The 19,032-nt window shown below is 31.3% G+C and overlaps 4 protein-coding genes across 11 annotated transcripts; all 4 read right to left on the reverse strand.

Moving 5' to 3' along the window:
* Positions 1–158: 158 nt before the first annotated feature.
* Positions 159–7,043, reverse strand: LOC111424912 (phospholipase A1 VesT1.02-like). Of its 8 annotated transcripts, XM_071194431.1 has the most exons (8): positions 6,957–7,043; positions 6,674–6,887; positions 5,411–5,616; positions 1,543–2,529; positions 1,255–1,457; positions 827–1,201; positions 540–773; positions 159–475 (listed from the first exon to the last, which is right to left on the reverse strand). In XM_071194431.1, exons 5-8 carry the CDS (start codon positions 1,289–1,291, stop codon positions 258–260), a joined length of 864 nt encoding a protein of 287 aa, XP_071050532.1. In that variant the 5' UTR covers positions 1,292–1,457; positions 1,543–2,529; positions 5,411–5,616; positions 6,674–6,887; positions 6,957–7,043; the 3' UTR covers positions 159–257. The 8 variants fall into 8 exon arrangements, with proteins under 8 accessions (XP_071050532.1, XP_071050531.1, XP_071050533.1 ...); XM_071194430.1 differs by lacking the exon at positions 6,957–7,043 and having other exon boundaries at positions 6,674–6,937; XM_071194432.1 differs by lacking the exons at positions 6,674–6,887; positions 6,957–7,043 and adding an exon at positions 5,231–5,317 and having other exon boundaries at positions 5,411–6,578.
* A 123-nt stretch (positions 7,044–7,166) lies between these two features.
* Positions 7,167–8,672, reverse strand: LOC111425120 (pancreatic lipase-related protein 2-like). Its single transcript, XM_071194422.1, has 4 exons — positions 8,332–8,672; positions 7,882–8,271; positions 7,589–7,825; positions 7,167–7,466 (listed from the first exon to the last, which is right to left on the reverse strand). Exons 1-4 carry the CDS (start codon positions 8,333–8,335, stop codon positions 7,246–7,248), a joined length of 852 nt encoding a protein of 283 aa, XP_071050523.1. The 5' UTR covers positions 8,336–8,672; the 3' UTR covers positions 7,167–7,245.
* Positions 8,673–8,857: 185 nt separating this feature from the next.
* On the reverse strand, positions 8,858–14,068 carry LOC111425326 (retinol dehydrogenase 14-like). Its single transcript, XM_023059289.2, has 4 exons — positions 13,753–14,068; positions 13,369–13,698; positions 12,997–13,307; positions 8,858–9,099 (listed from the first exon to the last, which is right to left on the reverse strand). Exons 1-4 carry the CDS (start codon positions 13,892–13,894, stop codon positions 8,905–8,907), a joined length of 978 nt encoding a protein of 325 aa, XP_022915057.2. The 5' UTR covers positions 13,895–14,068; the 3' UTR covers positions 8,858–8,904.
* A 3,533-nt stretch (positions 14,069–17,601) lies between these two features.
* On the reverse strand, positions 17,602–19,002 carry LOC111424924 (retinol dehydrogenase 14-like). The gene is made up of 4 exons (XM_071194429.1): positions 18,838–19,002; positions 18,459–18,788; positions 18,095–18,402; positions 17,602–18,042 (listed from the first exon to the last, which is right to left on the reverse strand). The coding sequence occupies exons 1-4, from the start codon at positions 18,998–19,000 to the stop codon at positions 17,851–17,853; spliced, it is 993 nt and encodes a 330-aa protein (XP_071050530.1). The 5' UTR covers positions 19,001–19,002; the 3' UTR covers positions 17,602–17,850.
* Between the last annotated feature and the right edge of the window lie 30 nt (positions 19,003–19,032).

Genomic DNA, 19,032 nt, shown 5'->3' on the forward strand with positions numbered 1-19,032 from the left:
TAAAATTATTGTCCGGTTATGTAACTTAATTTATGGTCGCACTTATTAATACATCAAATACGAGGCTAATAAGTTATTCAAAAAATTAACATTGCAGGAATATTTTTACATATAAATAATAATTTTTGATATAATAAAAAAATTAAAGGTGAAAGAAATTAAATGTAGGCAACCCAATTAACATATATTGAATTATTTAAATAAATAATGAAAATTAATTTATTTCTTAAATAACAAATTAAAACTTAATTTAAAATTCAAATTGCACCTTTCGCGTATGGTGTATTTTTATTAATATGCAAATAAAAATCGCCTTTAATCCCAATTTGACAATTTTCACCCATAACAGCCCTTTGATTATCTGAGTATCTCCCACAGTCAAATTCATCGTAATTTGAAGTGTTTACAGCGACAAAATTGGTTGTGTTTATGCTTTCGGCGAAATATAATGGGGCTCTATTATGACTGCCGCCACCTATTAAACAAAAAAATTATTTTTACAGAAATCTGTAATGTATTAAATTTTAAATGTTTCTTACCAATTTTGGCACAACCATTTTGCGGACGTTTTCCCCCACATGGAAAGAAATCTGCATGACCAATTGGTTTTTCATAACCCAAGTGGCCTCCGTCTGTGTGAATAACATCAACAAAATTGGCATCACCAGAACATAATCTATCATCAGGACAATTTCCTATGAAGAGTGGTCCTGCAGGATCTAAAGCTGTTATTCTACCGATTTTTGCTCCACGTAGTGCTAAAATTCGTTTTCCTAAAACAAAATTAAGAAATAATAAAGAAAATTTAAATTAAATAAAGAATTACCTGCAAATCCTGATATGTGAGCTCCTAAAGAATGTCCAATAAGATGGAATTGTTCGAACGGTAGGCTGTATTTTTCGGCCAATTCAGTTATAAAATCACCAACATGATTTCCAACATTTTTTACTGATTTAACGGCTAATGTAAAAAATCCTCTGGCGTGTTTACCCCAATCGACGGTGATTACATTCACATTTCCTTTTTTTAAATACTCATTTACTGTTGGTTCGAACCAAAACGAATCTTTGTTATCCATCCAACCATGTATTAAAATTTTTATTGGTTGCGTTTCATTAATTTTAAAATCTTCAATTTCCTTTATTTTAACCGCCTTTGATGAAGAATGTCCATAAAACTTAATATTGTTGCGATTAACAGCTAAAAAAGAGGAATTAAATTTATTAATTTAAAATAAATTTTAAAATTAATACCTTGTGGATTACAACAAAATATGCAATTTAGACACATTTTAGAATTGAAGCTTTACAATAAAATAAGTTATGAAATAAAATCAGTTTTAGTACTCAGCTGTTATATCGATTGATAAAATAAAGGTTTTTTAGAAGTGAGTTATCTCTTGTGGTTGTTTGCTAAATTCGTTTATCTTTTTCTATCAATTATGAGTAACATAATGCTGAAAATTATGTTTTTTTATGATTCATTAGAGTAACACTTAAAATATAATCGTAACGGAAATCAAAGAGTAAATATCTACTTACGCATATTATACTTTTAAAACAACTCAAACTGTTGGTTAATAAAAATGAATCAAATTTTGTAATACCGTGCTTATAAAGTGTTTGATAATCTTGTTTAGATATTGGAATAGAATCGATCTAATTGATGACTTTTTTAACGAAATTATAAAGAAAAGATAACGCTAAAAGTACTCGATTTTACTTAGAAAGAGATTACGCACTTGAGTGTGGCTAAAATTTCGTTTGTAAATGTTTACATAAGTGTGTTTTGTTAGTACAAATTTTCCGCTTTCATCAAAATGCCGAAGTTTACTTTATCTGTTATGTAAATTGTCTATCTATAAATCTTGATCCTCATTTAGACCGATTCTTTTAATAATTGTGTAATGAAAAACCTTCCAATGTTGTTTGTGAAAGAGAATGGCGAGTTTGAGGATTAATCAAATAAATGAAAAGTAATTTTATATCACTAAAGTGAACCAGAAAATCTATTTAAATTCAACCATGACTAAAGTGATGTGTCTAGCAGCTGTTGTCCAATATGTATGATGGTTATAGTCACCAATACATCGATGGCAAAATTTAAATATGGCATTTGTAGTAGATGAAGCAGCCTCGCGAAATAGCAAAACTCGACCCAGAAGTGCATTTGGTGTTGTGGCAAACCGATTTTGGAAATCGAGTTACCAAAATCGATGTTACTACATTAGTTACCAGAAAATATTATTATTATTCTTTGTCCAACAAAAATATATAAACAAATTAATCAATAAATAAAACCCGATTCCATTTAATATCCTTTATTGGAATTCTTCATTGACCCCGACGACAAAGAACAGCGTTTTGACGTTCAGAAGGAAGAAGTTCAAAAAATCAAAAACATCAAGAAGAAGAAATTTTCTTCTGGAAACTTTTTCAGCAAGTCAAGTTCATGGAGTTGTCAATTTTTTAAGTTTCTTCAATTTATCATCGTTTGCCACTTCATCAGGTAAGCCATATTCCTTTCACCTATAAGACAGAAATAAAATACAAATAAAATTAATTAAATAAAATATATAACATACAGGGTGTATCTAAATGGATGCGAAAGATTTTAAGGGGCGATTTTCAACGAAAATTAAAGGAGGTCTTTCATATAACTTTTTGGTCAAAACCACTTCTCTTCCAAGTTTCAGCCCTCTAAAATTAGGGGAAAGAATGGTTTTTCTTTAACAAATCCACTATGGAGGAATTTAGAAGCATGAAATTTAGCACATAACTGTTGCTAATAAAATGACACTTTTTGACGATTTTTATAACCGGAAAATGTTATTACAGGTGGCTAAAAAATCAACCCCTATACAGGGTGTATCTGAATGACTGCAACAAACTTGAAGGGGTGATTCTTTAGTGAATTTTAAGGGTACTTTGATATATGAACCATGGGCGACTTCGGCTCCCCTAAGGAGCTACACCCCTCCAAAAATGGCGGAAAATTTTGGTTTAATTTTTTTGTCTCAAAAACCATAAACGCTAGGAAAATGAAATTTGGGGAATATGTTTAACTCATAATAGGGCATGTTTTGACCCTATTTGTACTTTCAACCTACCCCTCTAAACTACTAAACGTAACCACCCCCTTTACATTTTTGCTAATATTTTTTTTATGCAGATGATAAATACATTAAAAAAAGTAGTAAATCTAGGTAGATGGAAGTATCCTAAAACTTTTTTGTCTCTTTAAAATTTTTCCAAAAACGACTAATTTTTGAGAAAAAAAATAATAAAGCAAACACTGCACGTTAAACAACGGGATTGTCGATCAACAGTTGGAATGAATTTTTAATGAAAAAATCTTAGTAGGCTTTGCAATCTTTGTCAGAAATATTTTTGACGTTTAAATGTCAGTGTTTTCCTTATTATTATTATTGTGTTTCAAATTAATTTTTAAATAAAGTTCTATCGCATTTACGCTCGTTCACTCGACGTTTCAAAATTTTAAATAAAACAATAATAATCGTACGAAAACCACTGACATTTAAACGTCAAAAATATTTCTGACAAAGATTGCAAAGCCTACTAAGATTTTTTCATTATAAATTCATTCCAACTTTCGATTAACAACCCTACAGCTTAACAGTTAGTGTTTGCTTAATTATTTTTTTTCTCAGAAATTATTAAATTTTCGAAAAACATCAGAGAGACAAAAAAGTTTTAGAATAGTTTTATCTATCTAACTGATATTTTTACAATGTATTTAAAATCTTCATAAAAAAAATCTAGGCATAAATTGAAGGGGGGTGGTTACGTTTAGTAGTTTAGAAGCGTAGGTTGAAAGTACAAGTAGGGTCAAAACGTGCCCTATTATGACTTAAACATATTCCCCAAATTTCATTTTCCTAGCGTTTATGGTTTTTGAGAAAAAAAAATTAAACCAAAATTTTCCGCCATTTTTGGAGAGGTGTAGCTCCTTAGGGGAGCCGAAGTCGCCCATGGTTCATATATCAAAGTACCCTTAAAATTCACTAAAGAATCATCCCTTGAAGTTTGTTGCAGTCATTCAGATACACCCTGTATACAGCCTGATTCAGAGTAAGCGCCTTATTTTTTTTTAGCCACACTATGGGTATTACTTTCAAAATATTTGGCAGTAATATGTTTTAGGACTTTCTCTACACGATGGTGATATCATATTTTCAATTGGACGAATTATTTCAAAATGGCGACTGTCAACTTTTTTTTTTAAATGGAATGCTCAAAATTTTTTTTTATTATTGAGATCCTAAAAACATTCTTTTTACGATAGTATTTTGTTTTTCTTAAAAATTCATTTCTTTCCCCATCAAAAAGCAACCTAACATTTGAATCTAGTAGCGCATGAATGTTTTACACTCGATGTTATTTTTGTCCAAATAAATAAATAAGTAGATGTTTATTACAAAATAAAGTTTAATTGTGTCTTTTGTGTCTAGCGCTACTTGATATTTGGACAAAAATAACATCGAGTGTAAAACATTCATGCGCTACTAGATTAAAATGTGTGCTTTTTGATGGGGAAAGAAATGAATTTTTAAGAAAAACAAAATACTATTCGTATAAAGAATGTTTTTAGGAACTCAATAATAAAAAAAAAATTTTGGCATTCAATTTAAAAAAAAAGTTGACAGTCGCCATTTTGAAATAATAATTCGTCCAATTGAAAATGTGATATCACCATCGTGTAGAGAATGTTCTAAAATATATTACTGCCAAATATTTTGAAAGTAGTACCCATAGTGTGGCTAAAAAAAAATAAGGCGCTTACTCTGAATCAGGCTGTATAATAATTTTTCTCTTTAAAAACTTGATTTAAATAGAGGGATTCAATACGCAACTTCTTTGTCTCTTGTCATGTTCTCTTAAAATTGTTAGTTTGATCACAAAAAAATAAAATAATACACAGGCTCAGGTGAATTAATTCAGCGATTGGTTATTAGTAGTCAAAAAAATGAAGTTATGTCAAATTGATCTCAGCATTATTTTATTTTTTGTGATCACACTAACAATTTGTTAGTTGTAAAATGTCAAGAGATAAGAAAGTTGCAGATTTTTTCCCTTAACTTTAGACTATAACTTGGAGGAGAGAAGAGGTTTAATTTTCGCTGAAAAATCACCCCTTAAAATCTTTCGCATCAATTTAGATACACCCTGTATATATAAAATTAATAATAATTTAATTATTTATTACCACATTAAATTATCATGGTTGATTCGAATAATGATTTAGAATTACAAAATATTTCAAAAATTAAATTTCCACCCTTTTGGCGTTCCAACCCTGAGATTTGGTTCAAACAAATTGAAACACTTTTCGTGTTAAACAGAATTAACTCTGAAAAAATTTAATATAATGCAGTATTGGCAAACTTACCTACCGAAATTTTTTCAACTGTGCTTGGCTTAATCCAAAATCAACCAGATCTAGATCCATACTCTTCGCTTCACAAGGTATTAATAGACCGATTATCCTTAAGCGAAGAAACACGTCTAGATAACCTCCTTTCCTCTGGCAAGGAAGAAGTTCAAGATCACCATCAACTTCAACCTCATTGTCAGAAGTAAATTTTAATCTTCAACCTCAAAAATACTCCAAAGTCACATCACAGGATGACACTAGCTTTGTTCGTTGGGACTGCACTATTCTGCACGACATGGCACTCGTATGACGTCATAGTGCAATTAAGTGTAAGTCAGTGCAATGTCATGTCAACTTAGTGCAGGTCAGAAAAGTGTATAAACCGTGGTCGCAACGAACAGATTTTTATAAAAAAAAGTGTATAATATTTGAAATGGACGAACAGGAGATTGTCAGCGAAATACTCGTGGAAAATGAAATCATTGCAGAATGTTTTTTTAGTAGCGATTCATCAATTATTATTATTTTTTATTTTTATCAATTATTAGCGAAATATATTTTTTCGCCAAACTACTATCTAGTTCTTTCAAAAGTACTACTTAACGTATAAAGAAATCACATGCTAAATTGCACCAAAATCGGTAAGCAGTACCTGCAAAAAAAAAATTTGGGGTGGTGACGGTAGTTAACACCAGCCACCCCTAAATGAGAAAAAACATATAATTAGTATTTTTAAATGTACTATAAGTGTATTTAATGAAGCCAAAATGGACAGGGTAGTTTTTAAATTATTCCAAAAAAGTAGGGGTAGTTTTCTACCGCCTCTACTGGGATTGAATATACTGTGTTCTCTAATACAACAAATATTAATTATTATAAGGTTTTATTTCTTAATATTTAATATTAATATTAATTATTACAAAACACGGTTTCAAATATTCCGCCATTTTAGTTACACTGCATTAAACTGCACTTATTGAACTTAATCGAAAGCAGGTGCAACAAAATCTGCACCAACTTGCACCGGCTGCACTAAATTGCACTGCACATGGCCCAACGAACAGTATGAGTGCAACTGCACTAAACTGCACTATCCCCAATGAACACACAACATCTGCACTAAACTGCTTAGTGCAAATGAGTGCAAGTAGTGCAGTCCCAACGAACCAAGCTACTGTAACCACAAAGTATTAAAATCTATTTGAGTCGATAACTAAACATCAGGATGACATTGAAACTCAAATAAATTTAATTATAAACAAATTAAAAATAACTTACCACCAACGTTTTCATATCAAACTTACAATCACTGTCACTGCTCAAGATCACGGGAGCGTTCATTTTCATGTTCACGCCAGAGGTCTAGAAGCAATTCCCAAAATTCTCTAGACATTTGTTGGTATCATCGCAAATTTCACGATAATGCACACAAATGTGAAGGTGCTCTATGTAGATTCTACACTTCATTTAACAATTCTTCATCTCCAAAAAACTAAATAAAGTTTTAATAGAAAAAAAGAAATTTTCAAAATTCAAAATTTTGACAAAACGTCAACCTCACTTTTTTGACAATACCAATAACCTAAATTTCTTGATTGACACTGGAGTCGACATTTCAGTGTTACCATTCAAGTTTTTTCCGAACCATATATTATATGGTAGCACTAAAAGACTGATTTGTAAAGTCTAATTAACAATTCGAGTTTTTGTATGCAATGTTTATAATTGGAAACATAGATTAAGAGTGATAAAGGATAATAAAAGATCAAAATAATTTTATGGAAAACAGAATTTTTATTTGTACAAAAATAGCAAAATAAATAACATCAAGTAGTAATAGTTATAATGGGTCATAAAAGCTCTCCTAACGCGTAAGGAGACGTATTGTTCGTTTCTAAATAATAAATTCCAACGATGTTTGGATTAGCGTCCTCACCCATAATTGCAGTTATTTTTTTATTGTACTTTTTATCAACGACATCATCGAAGCTATCGCAATAGCCAGCAATGAATTTTTTACTTGTAATACTTTCCGCAAAGTATAACGGTGCTCTTTTATGACTGCACGCCACTAAAGTAAAACAAAGAAAGTTATAAATTATTTTTAAAATAATTGTGCAATTTGGGTTGCATACTCATACTAACATTTTTGAAAAAAATTCAATAATTTATAAAAATTAAATAAATTCTTACTGTTAGTTGTTTTACATCCAGCTTGTTTCCTGACTCCACCATTAGGATAAAAGTCAATATGTCCTAATGGTTCCTTAATCCCTAAGACGCCTCCATCAGTATGGATGACATCAACAAAATTTGCATCTGATCTGCATAATCGATCTTCAGGCGGTTTTTCTTTATAACCAGGCCCAGCAGGATCTAAAGCGGTTATTCTTCCGATGGTTTTATTATGATATAAAATAATATGTTTTCCTAGAAGTAACATTTATTTTTTAAATCATAAAAATGTAATGATTCAATTTAATTACCTGCAAATCCTGCTATGTGTGACCCTAAACTATGCCCAATAATATGAAATTTTTCGAAATGTATGCGGTATTTTAAAGAAATATCACTGATTAACATAGCTATGCTGAATCCAACCATTTTAACCGATTTCACAGCTTTACCAAACAACCCTTTCGCGAATTTTCCCCAATGCACTGTAATAATATTAACATTTCCACGTTTTAAATACTCTTGAATCGTTGGTTGATACCAATATGATTTTTTATCATCCATCCAACCATGACACAATATTTTAACTGGATATTCTGGATTTATTTTATAGTTTTTCGTTTTTACCTTTAACAATTTCGTTCCTTTCTTATCCCCATTTCCGGTATAAAGATAAAACTTAACACCGTTTTCTTCATAACCTAGATTTTAAAGTAAACGTTAATATATCTAACAAAAATAGAATGAATAAATAAAATTACCCATGTTAAGATCGAGAATGAAAGCGAAGTTCAAGGATCGATGTCGATGCTGACGACGAATATTTTCCTATGCCATGTATTTTACAAACTTGGCAAAGCGCAATCGCACACCAAAGACTAATCGAAGTCGGAACGTTTTATGTTAGATTCACTGTCTGGTAAGTTTAAAAATAATATGAGGGAGTTTGTTTATAATGCTAGCGGGAGCCGGTAATTTCGTAATTTTGTGACGTAAACTCTAAATATAATAGATATTATTTATACCTTAAGCCTTATCTGAACAATTTGGATTGTTATTCCGTGACTGAACTGCTAACATTGCCGGTTTAAACAAAAGTGCGCTATTTTGACTTTATATAAACACTTTTATGATGTGTAATCATAAAATATGATTACAATAAAATTATGAAGTGTGCTTCAACTTGTAATTAAATCGAGATAATTTGAAATGTAAATGAATCACATAAAAAAAATTTAATATATCAGATTGAAATGTAACGAAAAATATTTTTAAATAACAAGGCCATACAATTAATCATCAATTTTATTGACCAAATAAGTATGAATAGACAATTATTTAATTTTCTCTTCACGTTTAAGTTTAACTAATTCCTCTGATTTTGTCCATAATTTTTTAGCGATTTCTGCGTCTTTTGCGGAATCATACAGTTCAATTTGTTGACAATTATCAAAAAGTTGACCCGTTATGTGTTGAACAGAACGAGATGTTGCTACATGAATTGATGTTCTTGCCCCTTCTTCCGGTGTCTAAAATAAATTTAAAAATATTGAATCATATTTTTTACTAAAATTTGTCTAAAATTGTTACATTACTGAATAATGAATGTAAAAAAAGTATTAATAAAGTTTCTTATTTTACTGTTCCTGCAACTCCTTTTTAGGTATACAACGGTTATTAGACAGTTTATGACTAGAATAAATTAGTAATAATAATTATAAAAACATAGTTGTTACGTTTAGCGTGTACGGCTGGTATATTACTGCTATTACTATAAGTGTTGTAAATATAATTTTCTTTACCATCATTTTCTTCCTCGTGTTCCAAGGTCCCAATCGTCTCCCCACAAAAAATAGTCTTCTACTCTAGATTCAACAGTTGATGCATGACATGGAGTTTATGTCATCGTCTTTAATTTTTACAAACAAAAATTTGTTGTGCATGGCACGGTAAAGTTCGCCATTAACCGTAATTTCTTTTTGTAAGCTCACTTTGGAAGAACTTGTGGCCCAATGATCTTACTGTACCAAAATTCGCACCAAACAGTCGTTTTGTGGAAATGAACTTCATCTGAAAAGATGATTTTTTGATAAAAATGCTCATCTTTGGCTAAGCGATCTCCAGCCCATTGGGTGAACCGAAAACGCATCGGATGGTCATAAGACTTCAGTTTTTGAACAAATTGAACTTTGTAAGTCTTCATACTGAGGTCTTTATACAACATTTTCTTCAGAGAAGTGAAACGATGACGAGTTCATGGATTTTCACGCACACTCTGAGCAACTGCACGAGAACGTGGACGGGTTGTTTTTGCAATAACGATTCAGCTTTACGAATTGATCCACAAAGTGAGTTGAACGCACTGCATTTAGTCCAATATTTCCATGTAATTTTTTTACAGTTTGGCTTGAAGATCACTTTGGCAGTAAGTTTTTAATATGTCACATTTTTGTTCAAGCGTAAAGCAAATGTCAAATATAAGACTAACTCTGTTAATTCATGAATGTCATTTGTTAGATGGCCCACTCTGTAATTCTCTTTATGAATGATTGTCATTACAATGCCAAGAATTGTAGTATCGTAATGATGTTGAGAAATTCAGTTGTACTAAGAATGATGGAATCGTTACTTTTTGTGCAATGTGGCCAAATTGCATTCCTACACATTTAAAGTTGATAGTTTAGGTATTCTATAGCAACGTTATCGGAAATATTATCGAGAATCAAAAGAACTTCTAGACTTTTTTAATTCATATATCGTATAAACCATTCTGTAAACATAAAAATGATCACCCAGGCGATCTTATTTGCCAAGCAGGGAATAGGTTAGTGATCGAACGGATAATGATTTGCGAAAAACCGGATACCGGATATTTCTTTCAGCCGGATATCCGGTTATCCGGCATATCTATAAGGCCATTATGGTTACAATTTCTGGTGCATTTCTGTGATACCCTACAATACCACATTATTGCGATATTTTAATAAAAATGAAATTAATAAGAAAGCTGATAAGATATGTCAACTTATTTGGATCCAAGATACAAAATGAATCATTTTGATGCTGATTTAACTAACGAACCAACTCTAAAAAGAGGATACTTTAATTAATACTTGATATTTCCACAAGGATCCTTCAAGAAATGAATTATATATCAAAACTTCGAATATTGTTTTCTCAAAAACTAAAAGTTATTTTTCAAAACGGGTCGGTTCATTGGATAGAGAACACTTTTATTAACACTTTGGGAAAATTTCATACTCATATTCCAATAAATGGATTTTATACAAATTTTTAAATCTTAATCGGCGAAAATTGCGAAATTCGAAAAAATTGTCGATTATTTCAAAAATTTATTTCTTAAGAACTAAAAATGATTTTTCACAATGACTTTTTTCATTAAAAACAGAATACTTTAATTGATAATTGGTTATATTTCCACAAGGATCCTTCAAGAAATAATTTTATAGCGAATTTTGAAAGTTATCGATGAAAATTGCAACATCGAAAATTTTACCAAAACTTCAAATATTGTTTTCTCAAAAACTAAAAGTTATTTTTCAAAACGGGTTGGTTCATTGGAAAGAGGACACTTTTGTTACCACTTTGGCAAATTTTCATACTCATATTCCAAGAACTGGATTTTATACGAATTTTTAAAACTTAATCGGCGAAAATTGCAAAATTCGAAAAAATTGTCGATCATTTCAAAAATTTATTTTTCAAGAACTGAAAGTGATTTTTCAAAACGGCTTTTTGCATTAAAAAGAGGATACTTTACTGACAGTTCTGTTAGTAATTAATGTGATGATGAATTACAAGCGAAGAGAAGAAAACTAGATGAAACTGCAACAAGAGATTTTATATATCGTATTGGATTTGTTATAATGGGGTTGCTAATGGCAAACCTGATATAAATAAAGTTGTATTCAATGAAAAAAGTCCTATTGGGGTTGAACTTGATTATTATCTGCAGTGTCCAACACCTAAAAGAGATACTACTTCCTGTGAATGGTGGAGTACTTACTAAGTAATAGGTTTTTAATATCCGACCAAAGCCGAATAGTTGCCGGATATCCGTTCCACCACTAGGTAGTTTACTGATTCACCATTAGGTCTTGATTCACCATCACTGATTTCAACGTACGATCTCCTGAGGTAATGGAGCAAAATATGAGTGTCACCCGTTCTTTTGCTACCTTAGATCCACCGGTAGTTTTCTGCGATTCGGGTTCATCTGCATTTCACACTTGGGCAGGAGTATATCCTTTATCTCAATGATCTTAGAAAGTTCCCGGGACAATGCTGTTAAAAAGACTTGTCAATTAATTAAAATTGTTCTTGCTGAAAATTTAATCGAGCTCTTTTTTCAATCTGTACGTAATGCTATTCTGTTCCATATATTCCAGTCGTGTCGACATTTTGATTGACATAATCGGTTGTATATGATGCTGATTTCGCACTTATTTTTGGTCCAGAACATTTCAACTTTGTAATTGCAGCTTCATGTAGATCAAAATGTTTTCTCATATAAATAAGTCCTTGTTTATTTGCAAGGCGATGAAAATCGTCCTTTTTCGATGAGTTACAAAAGCTTACTGAAAACTACTTGTAGCTCACTACATTATTTTATTCAACTGTGCATGGAAAAGACTAACCTACACGATGTAGAGCTTACCTAGGTTAACTTCTTTCAGACGCACAGTACAGAATGAAGAAATTAATTAGTAACTTTATAATATATTGTTGTTAGGCTTGTTCAATGGCTTGTCCAACATCCTCGTCAACGTTTTGGTGCTGTTCTATGATCTTTTTCTTACTGGGTTACTCATTTTTGCACTTCATTCTTTTTATATGTTAAGAATGAGTACTGCTTTTCTACCTTGAAGATTTGTTTCGGCTATCGTCTCGTCATATATTGCATGAGCTGCAATAAGCTGTTCAATCTTGCCTTCTTCAAATTACACATGTATTCAGTTTCTTTAGCAATTGACAAGGTGTAGAGTATTAATGTACTATCCAATGTTATTCCCTTTGCATGATATCTTTTTTACCTTAGTAATGTTTTCGTGCTTCGTAATAATTACCATTGGCAATTATGTAAACAAACTGCGTTTCTGCTTAAGTTGTGTATTCAACCACAACTTCAGATTACTATTCTTTTAATACATGTGGTCTTCTACTAAGCTTGCATACATAAATGACTAATTATGCAAATAGGTATCTATATATATAAGAGTAATGTGTTAAATAAGTAATAGTTTAAATGTGATATCAAAATCCATATTGAGTGTTTAAACAAAAACATCTGGATAGCATAAGAATCAGGAACATAAAAAGTTTAATACTTGGTTGTGTAACATTTGTTAGTGTAATATGTGTGGTAAGATGTGTAATAAATAGCTTTCAAAACTTTTATAACTTACTTTAAAGTACGGTTTTGCAAAAGCCATAACTATAGTTTTCATTAATTTAGGCATTCTTCTAAATATATCAGTTAAAACAGCCCCTGGATGTAAAGCATTAACGGTAACTCCACTACCATCAAGTTTTTTTGCTAACTCAGTCGTGAAATAAATGTTACAAAGCTTTGAAACTCCATAAAGTCGTGTATCGGCTCGAGCTGGTCCAACATCTTGAGGAAACATATTTAACGCATCAATATTTATTTTTGCAAATTTTGCTCCAATCGATGACACATTAACTATTCTACTTGGTGCTGATTTCTTGAGTTTTTCTGTAATTCAATTAATGTGATTTTGATCTAAATTAAATAAATGTTTTTCTTTTAAGTTTACCTATTAATAAATGTGTTAGTAAAAATCCGGATAAATGATTAACTTGAATGGTAATTTGTAAACCATCCTCAGTGACGTGATTTCCTAATCCTCCGGCTCCTGCGTTATTTACTAAAATGTCTAAACGATCCTCGTTTTCGTTAATATCTTTTGCGAAATCTCTTACTGATTGCAAAGACGTCATATTTAGTAATTTATAAACAACATTATCATTTCCGGTTTCTTTTTTAATTTTTTCACAAGCTTCTTCAGCTTTTTCTTTATTTCTACATCCCAATATTACTCTAGCTCCTCTACATGCAAAATCTAATGCGGTTACATATCCGATACCTATTTAATAAATATTTAAATTTAATTAAATTTTATTACTTATCAAATATTTACCTGTATTTGCTCCAGTTACTATAGCTGTTTTTCCATTTAAACAAGTGTAGCTATCGGTTTTCTTTGTACGTAATTTTAAATATATTTTCCAACCAACTGCAGCTAAAATTATCCAAAATAGAGCACAAATACAGCAACCCATTGTTATCGAAATACGGTCTGATAATAAATTCGTTTTGATCGAAGTTTTGTTATCGCTTTAATCGAACTGGAATTTGAATTGCGATCGAGGTCAACATTTTTTAAATACATACATGGTTTTATTGCATTTTTGGTCGAATTTTACTTTTAAAATATATGGATATTTTTACAAATTTATAAATTACACGTTTAATTTAGTATTACAGTTTAATTATACACTTTAAAATCTTTTTTGCTTATAGGCAGTAAGCTTTGCACTACAGTAATTTAGTTTGCCTAATTCTGAAGAAAAAAATTTTCATTTTTATAAGTGTGCAAGGACAGTAGAATTTGAAATCCCGGGAATAGGTGCGGGAATTACTATTTTGTACTTTAAATTAGCAAAATGTTTAATTTATTCTATTCCATAACATAAATGGGTCACCCAAGGTGGTATGTTATAATTGTAATCCCCTTTTATTTCGTATGTGTAATCACTAATCACCTAATTTTTCATAGCGATCTTTTTATTTAATAATAATAATAATGCCTTTATTTCCCACCTGTAATGATATACAACAACATAATATATCACAATTTCACGAGACGAACTAATACTAAATAAGTGGGAAATCCCAAGGTGCAGTTCAACCGCTGAATGCCACTGACATAGAGTTGCTCTTCCACTGAAACCTTGAAATACAAAATTAAAATAAATACCAAAAATTTTATTTAAATTAATCCAAAATTAAATCAGCAAAACAAAGAAAAAAGAACAGAACAAATGTTTCCTTGTCCTTCTCTTGCATTGACTGCGGGCTCACATGTGCATGGATCGATTGAAAAAAAACCAGATTAGTAAGTAAACAAAGGAAAAAACAAAAACAAAAAACTGCAACAGAAACGTTGTAGAGAAAACATGCTTTTTAAATGCCAGGATGGACAGTGATTTCGCCCAAGGCGGAATGCGGTTATAGACTTTCGATATAGGTATTGTAAATACATCTCGAATCAATTCCCAAAGAAGTCTACTCAAGTAATCCAGCAAACTAAAAATATCTCAAACGCAAATCCGGTTGGAACAATAAAAACTAAAGAGAAAAATGCGGAAAATAAAACTTCAACTTCTGCGCTTGTTGCAAAGCAGTCAGATAAATTATCAAATAAAAATGTAAACATACTGGAAAATATCTCAAATGATCAAAAAACCATCACGGATGCTAATAACGATTTTACAGTCGTTCAGTGGCCCCAAAAACGTGGCTCTTTGTTGGGAACTGCTTATGGTACAACAAGCGATAGTGAATTAAAGGGGACAGTTCGTGCTCATCTTCACATTTATGTTCTAGACCCAAAAACAAAGTCAAAAGATGTAGAAAAATATTTAAATAATAAGGGCTTTAATTCTATACAATGTTGTCAGTTAGATTCTAAATACCCTCAAAACTATTCATCGTTTAAATTATCTGTTCCATTTGCAAAATTGGACCAATAGGACACCACGCCAGACTACATCAGCATAATCGAAATGAGAGAACACGCTTTTTAGTGTTAGTAGAAAACATTTTCCTGCTTGCATATACATTTTTTAAGTTCATATAAGCTTTTTTCATACAATTACTAATGTGTTTTCTAAATCTTAGGTCCGTATCGATTTGTAATCCCAAATTTCTGCCTGGCTCAACACGATTTAAGGTGACACCACCAACCTCAACTCTGAAATCATTTAGAGTTTCCTTACCCCTAGTTGCACCGAATATCATATAAGTCGACTTTGTGGAATTGAGTTTTAAGTCATGGTCCTTCACCAAATTCTCTAGATCCCTTATCAATAGATCATTAGTTACAGCAGCCTCCGACACAGGAAAATCAATGTAGATCTGTGTATTATCAGCGAAACAATGCATTTTACAGTTCCTCACCGAGGAATGCAAGTTAAACGTGTAAATAATAAATAATAATGACCCCAATATCTCGGGGCTCCGAGTATTGCCCAACCGAACCAACTGACGGCGGCCAAACAGGTACTTCCCAAAAGATCCACAGAACAATTTTCGAAACCAATATGACCCAAAATGGAGAGCAGTAACTCGTGATTAATAGTGTCAAAAGCTTTACTGTAGTCAAGCAAAACCAATACACACATTTTACCCTTATCAATTGCCGAAATTATATCATCCAACACATTCAACAGTAACGTAGTACAACTATGACCCCTTTCTAAACCCTGATTGCTGTTTTGGTAGAATAGAATTTTGAGTCAAATACTCTTTAATTTGCCTAGCCAGTATCTTTTCAAAAATCTTGGATAAAGTAGGAAAGATACTGATCGGCCGCAGATGAGAAAATTCAGCTGGATTGCTAGAGAGACGTCCTCCCCTCGTGTGGAAAACAATTATTTTCAATGCAGAAATTGTAGATATGAGTAATGTGAGGCAAAATCAATGGACAAATCAATTGCACAACCGACAACCCTAACCCGTCCGCTCCTACCGCTGTCGATTGCTGCAGAATGAGATGAATATCCGCATTATTATTATTAGCAACAAAGAAATTATTTAGATCATTCGCAATTCCCAAGTGAGACAAATCCATTTCCGAGTTTTATTTAAAATATTTAAATCTCTCAGATGTTTCCAAACGTTACCCGGATCAGCACTGCAACGATACTGCAGATATGCCTTCTTTTCATGACGAATACTACAGTTGACCAAATTGCGGAGCTGCCTAAAATACATAAAATCATTATGATTCCTAGAATGCTTAAATTTTCGGTAAGCTTTATCTCTTAGGTTCACCATAAATTGCAAATTCTCGGTCATCCACGGTGCGGGAGGCCTCGTGATGCGTATAGTTTTTACGGGAGCATGAAAATCGATCACAGTCGACAAAATTTCTTTGCTAAATAGCTAGCTACATACTAAAGAGAGTCTTTACTCATTTCATTTTTAATGTAGAAATAAAGGGCTATAATACAATAATATATCATCCATCATTTCCAAAGCTGAATTTTCCAATCTAATAGAAATTGGAGAATTACTTAACATAGTAGGTACGTTCTACAGGAAAGTTTTTTACTTGACCAGTAGATGTTACAAAACCTCTCAGCAAGCCTCGGCTAAAAAACTCAAATACATAACAAAGACTGCATGATGTTGATGATTAAGATAAGATCGCTTAGAGCCTATGCAATACAATTTATACCATATCGCCACAAAACTAAAGTCAAATAATGGAACGTCTCGGCCGCAAGTGACCTCGGCTAAATCAACATAAAGCTGGTGTCAAACAACATACTACCATGATTGAAGCGGACTTTTTTTAATACAGTTAAATGTATGAAGTCCCTGTATTAGCCAAGGTTGCATGTGGCCGAGGCGCTATAGTTAATACCACATCAACATAAGTCAGGTGTCAACCTCGGCTTAACACGCTGAAATACACGATTTGATTGTATTAAGCCGAGGTCGCTTGTAGCCTCCGAGTTAATAGAATGTCATCATAAGGCTGGTCTAAAACAATGTACAGTCTCGGCCGTAAGCGACCTTGGCTGAATACGCCAAAATACGCAACGTTGCTGTATTAAGCTGAGGTCGCTTGCGGCCGAGGCGCTACAGTTAATACCACATCAACCCAAAACACTACTCATACATTTTGGATTCTGTAACATAAATTAAATAACGATTTACTAAATAATTTTTTGCCGTACTATTTTGACAAACAATATGGTATTAACTTTTTATACTTGACCAGAAAATTCCAAGAAATTCTTTCTCCAAAATAGATTTACTTTAAAAATAAATGTAATATAAATATATCTGCGATAAGCTTCGAAAAGTGACAACACCTAACTGACCGTGGTTTTTTGGTTAACAGAAGAACAAAGAATTGACTAATCCTTTTAAATTCTACCATCCTTGTAATTATAATATATTTTCTAAACGTTATATAGTTTTTATTACTACTTATTTTATTTATTCACATTATCTTCTTTTTATATAAATTAACTAATTTTTCACTTAACTCCCATAATTCTATTCCTAGATTAGGATTTCTAGCAGTTTTATACATTTTAATTTCAGCACAATTTTCGAAAAGTCCTCCAGTTACGTTTTTAACATCTTGAGACGTTGCTAAATAAATTATGGTTCTTGAACCTTCTTCAACTGTCTGAAACAAATCAAAAAATAATTCAAGCAAAGTTAATTTGAAACAATTTTACTTTAAAGAAATAAAATCCTATTAATTTTATTATGTTTTTAAATAATTCTGGAATATCCCAAACTCCCGTTAATATAGCACCAGGATGAACTGCATTTACTGTTATACCATGACAACACAATTTTCTTGAAATTTCTTGTGTGAAATAAATCATGCAAAGTTTCGAATTGGAATACATAGATTTTCTGGCAAAATAATTTTGTTTAAAATAGGGATAATTTGTAAAATTTTTTAAATTCAAATCGGATCTTTTTGCTAAATTAGATGTTAAATTAATAATTCGACTTCCAGGTGACTCCTTTAATTTATCTAAACAATAGGAACAAATTAAAAGTTAAATCATTACATAAAAAAGTAATTAAGACCTATTAAAAGATTCGTTAATAAGAAATGACCTAAATAATTAACTTGGATCATTGTTAAATGACCATCTTCGGTTAATTGATCATCAATTCCTCCAATTCCAGCGTTATTAATTAAAACGTCTATTTTCTTCTCATTTTCATAAATTTCTTTCACGAAATTCCTAATGGAACTAAACGATGCTAGATCTAAGTGTTTATGAAAAACATTTTTATTCTCAGTTTGATATATTATATTTTTAACAGCTCGTTGAGCTTTTGTCGCATTTCTACAAGCTAAAATAATTTTTGCGCCTCTTTTAGATAATTCTAAAGCTGTTTCAAAACCTAATCCTACAACAAAATGATTCAATGTTTTAATAATAATGGAATTAATAATTACCTGAATTAGCCCCTGTTATAATAACCACTTTTTTAAACATACACGTGTAAGAATTAATTGGTTTTATACGAAGTTTTATATAAATTTTCCAAGTTATACAAGTTACAAGGAAAAATAAAATTAATAATAAGAAATATATTAAATTTATTGTGGCTATAAACATTGTTATGTTCTTAAAATAAAAGGAGAATAAAA

The sequence above is a fragment of the Onthophagus taurus genome, chromosome 2 (genome assembly GCF_036711975.1).
Source record: "Onthophagus taurus isolate NC chromosome 2, IU_Otau_3.0, whole genome shotgun sequence".
NCBI lineage: Eukaryota > Metazoa > Arthropoda > Insecta > Coleoptera > Scarabaeidae > Onthophagus > Onthophagus taurus.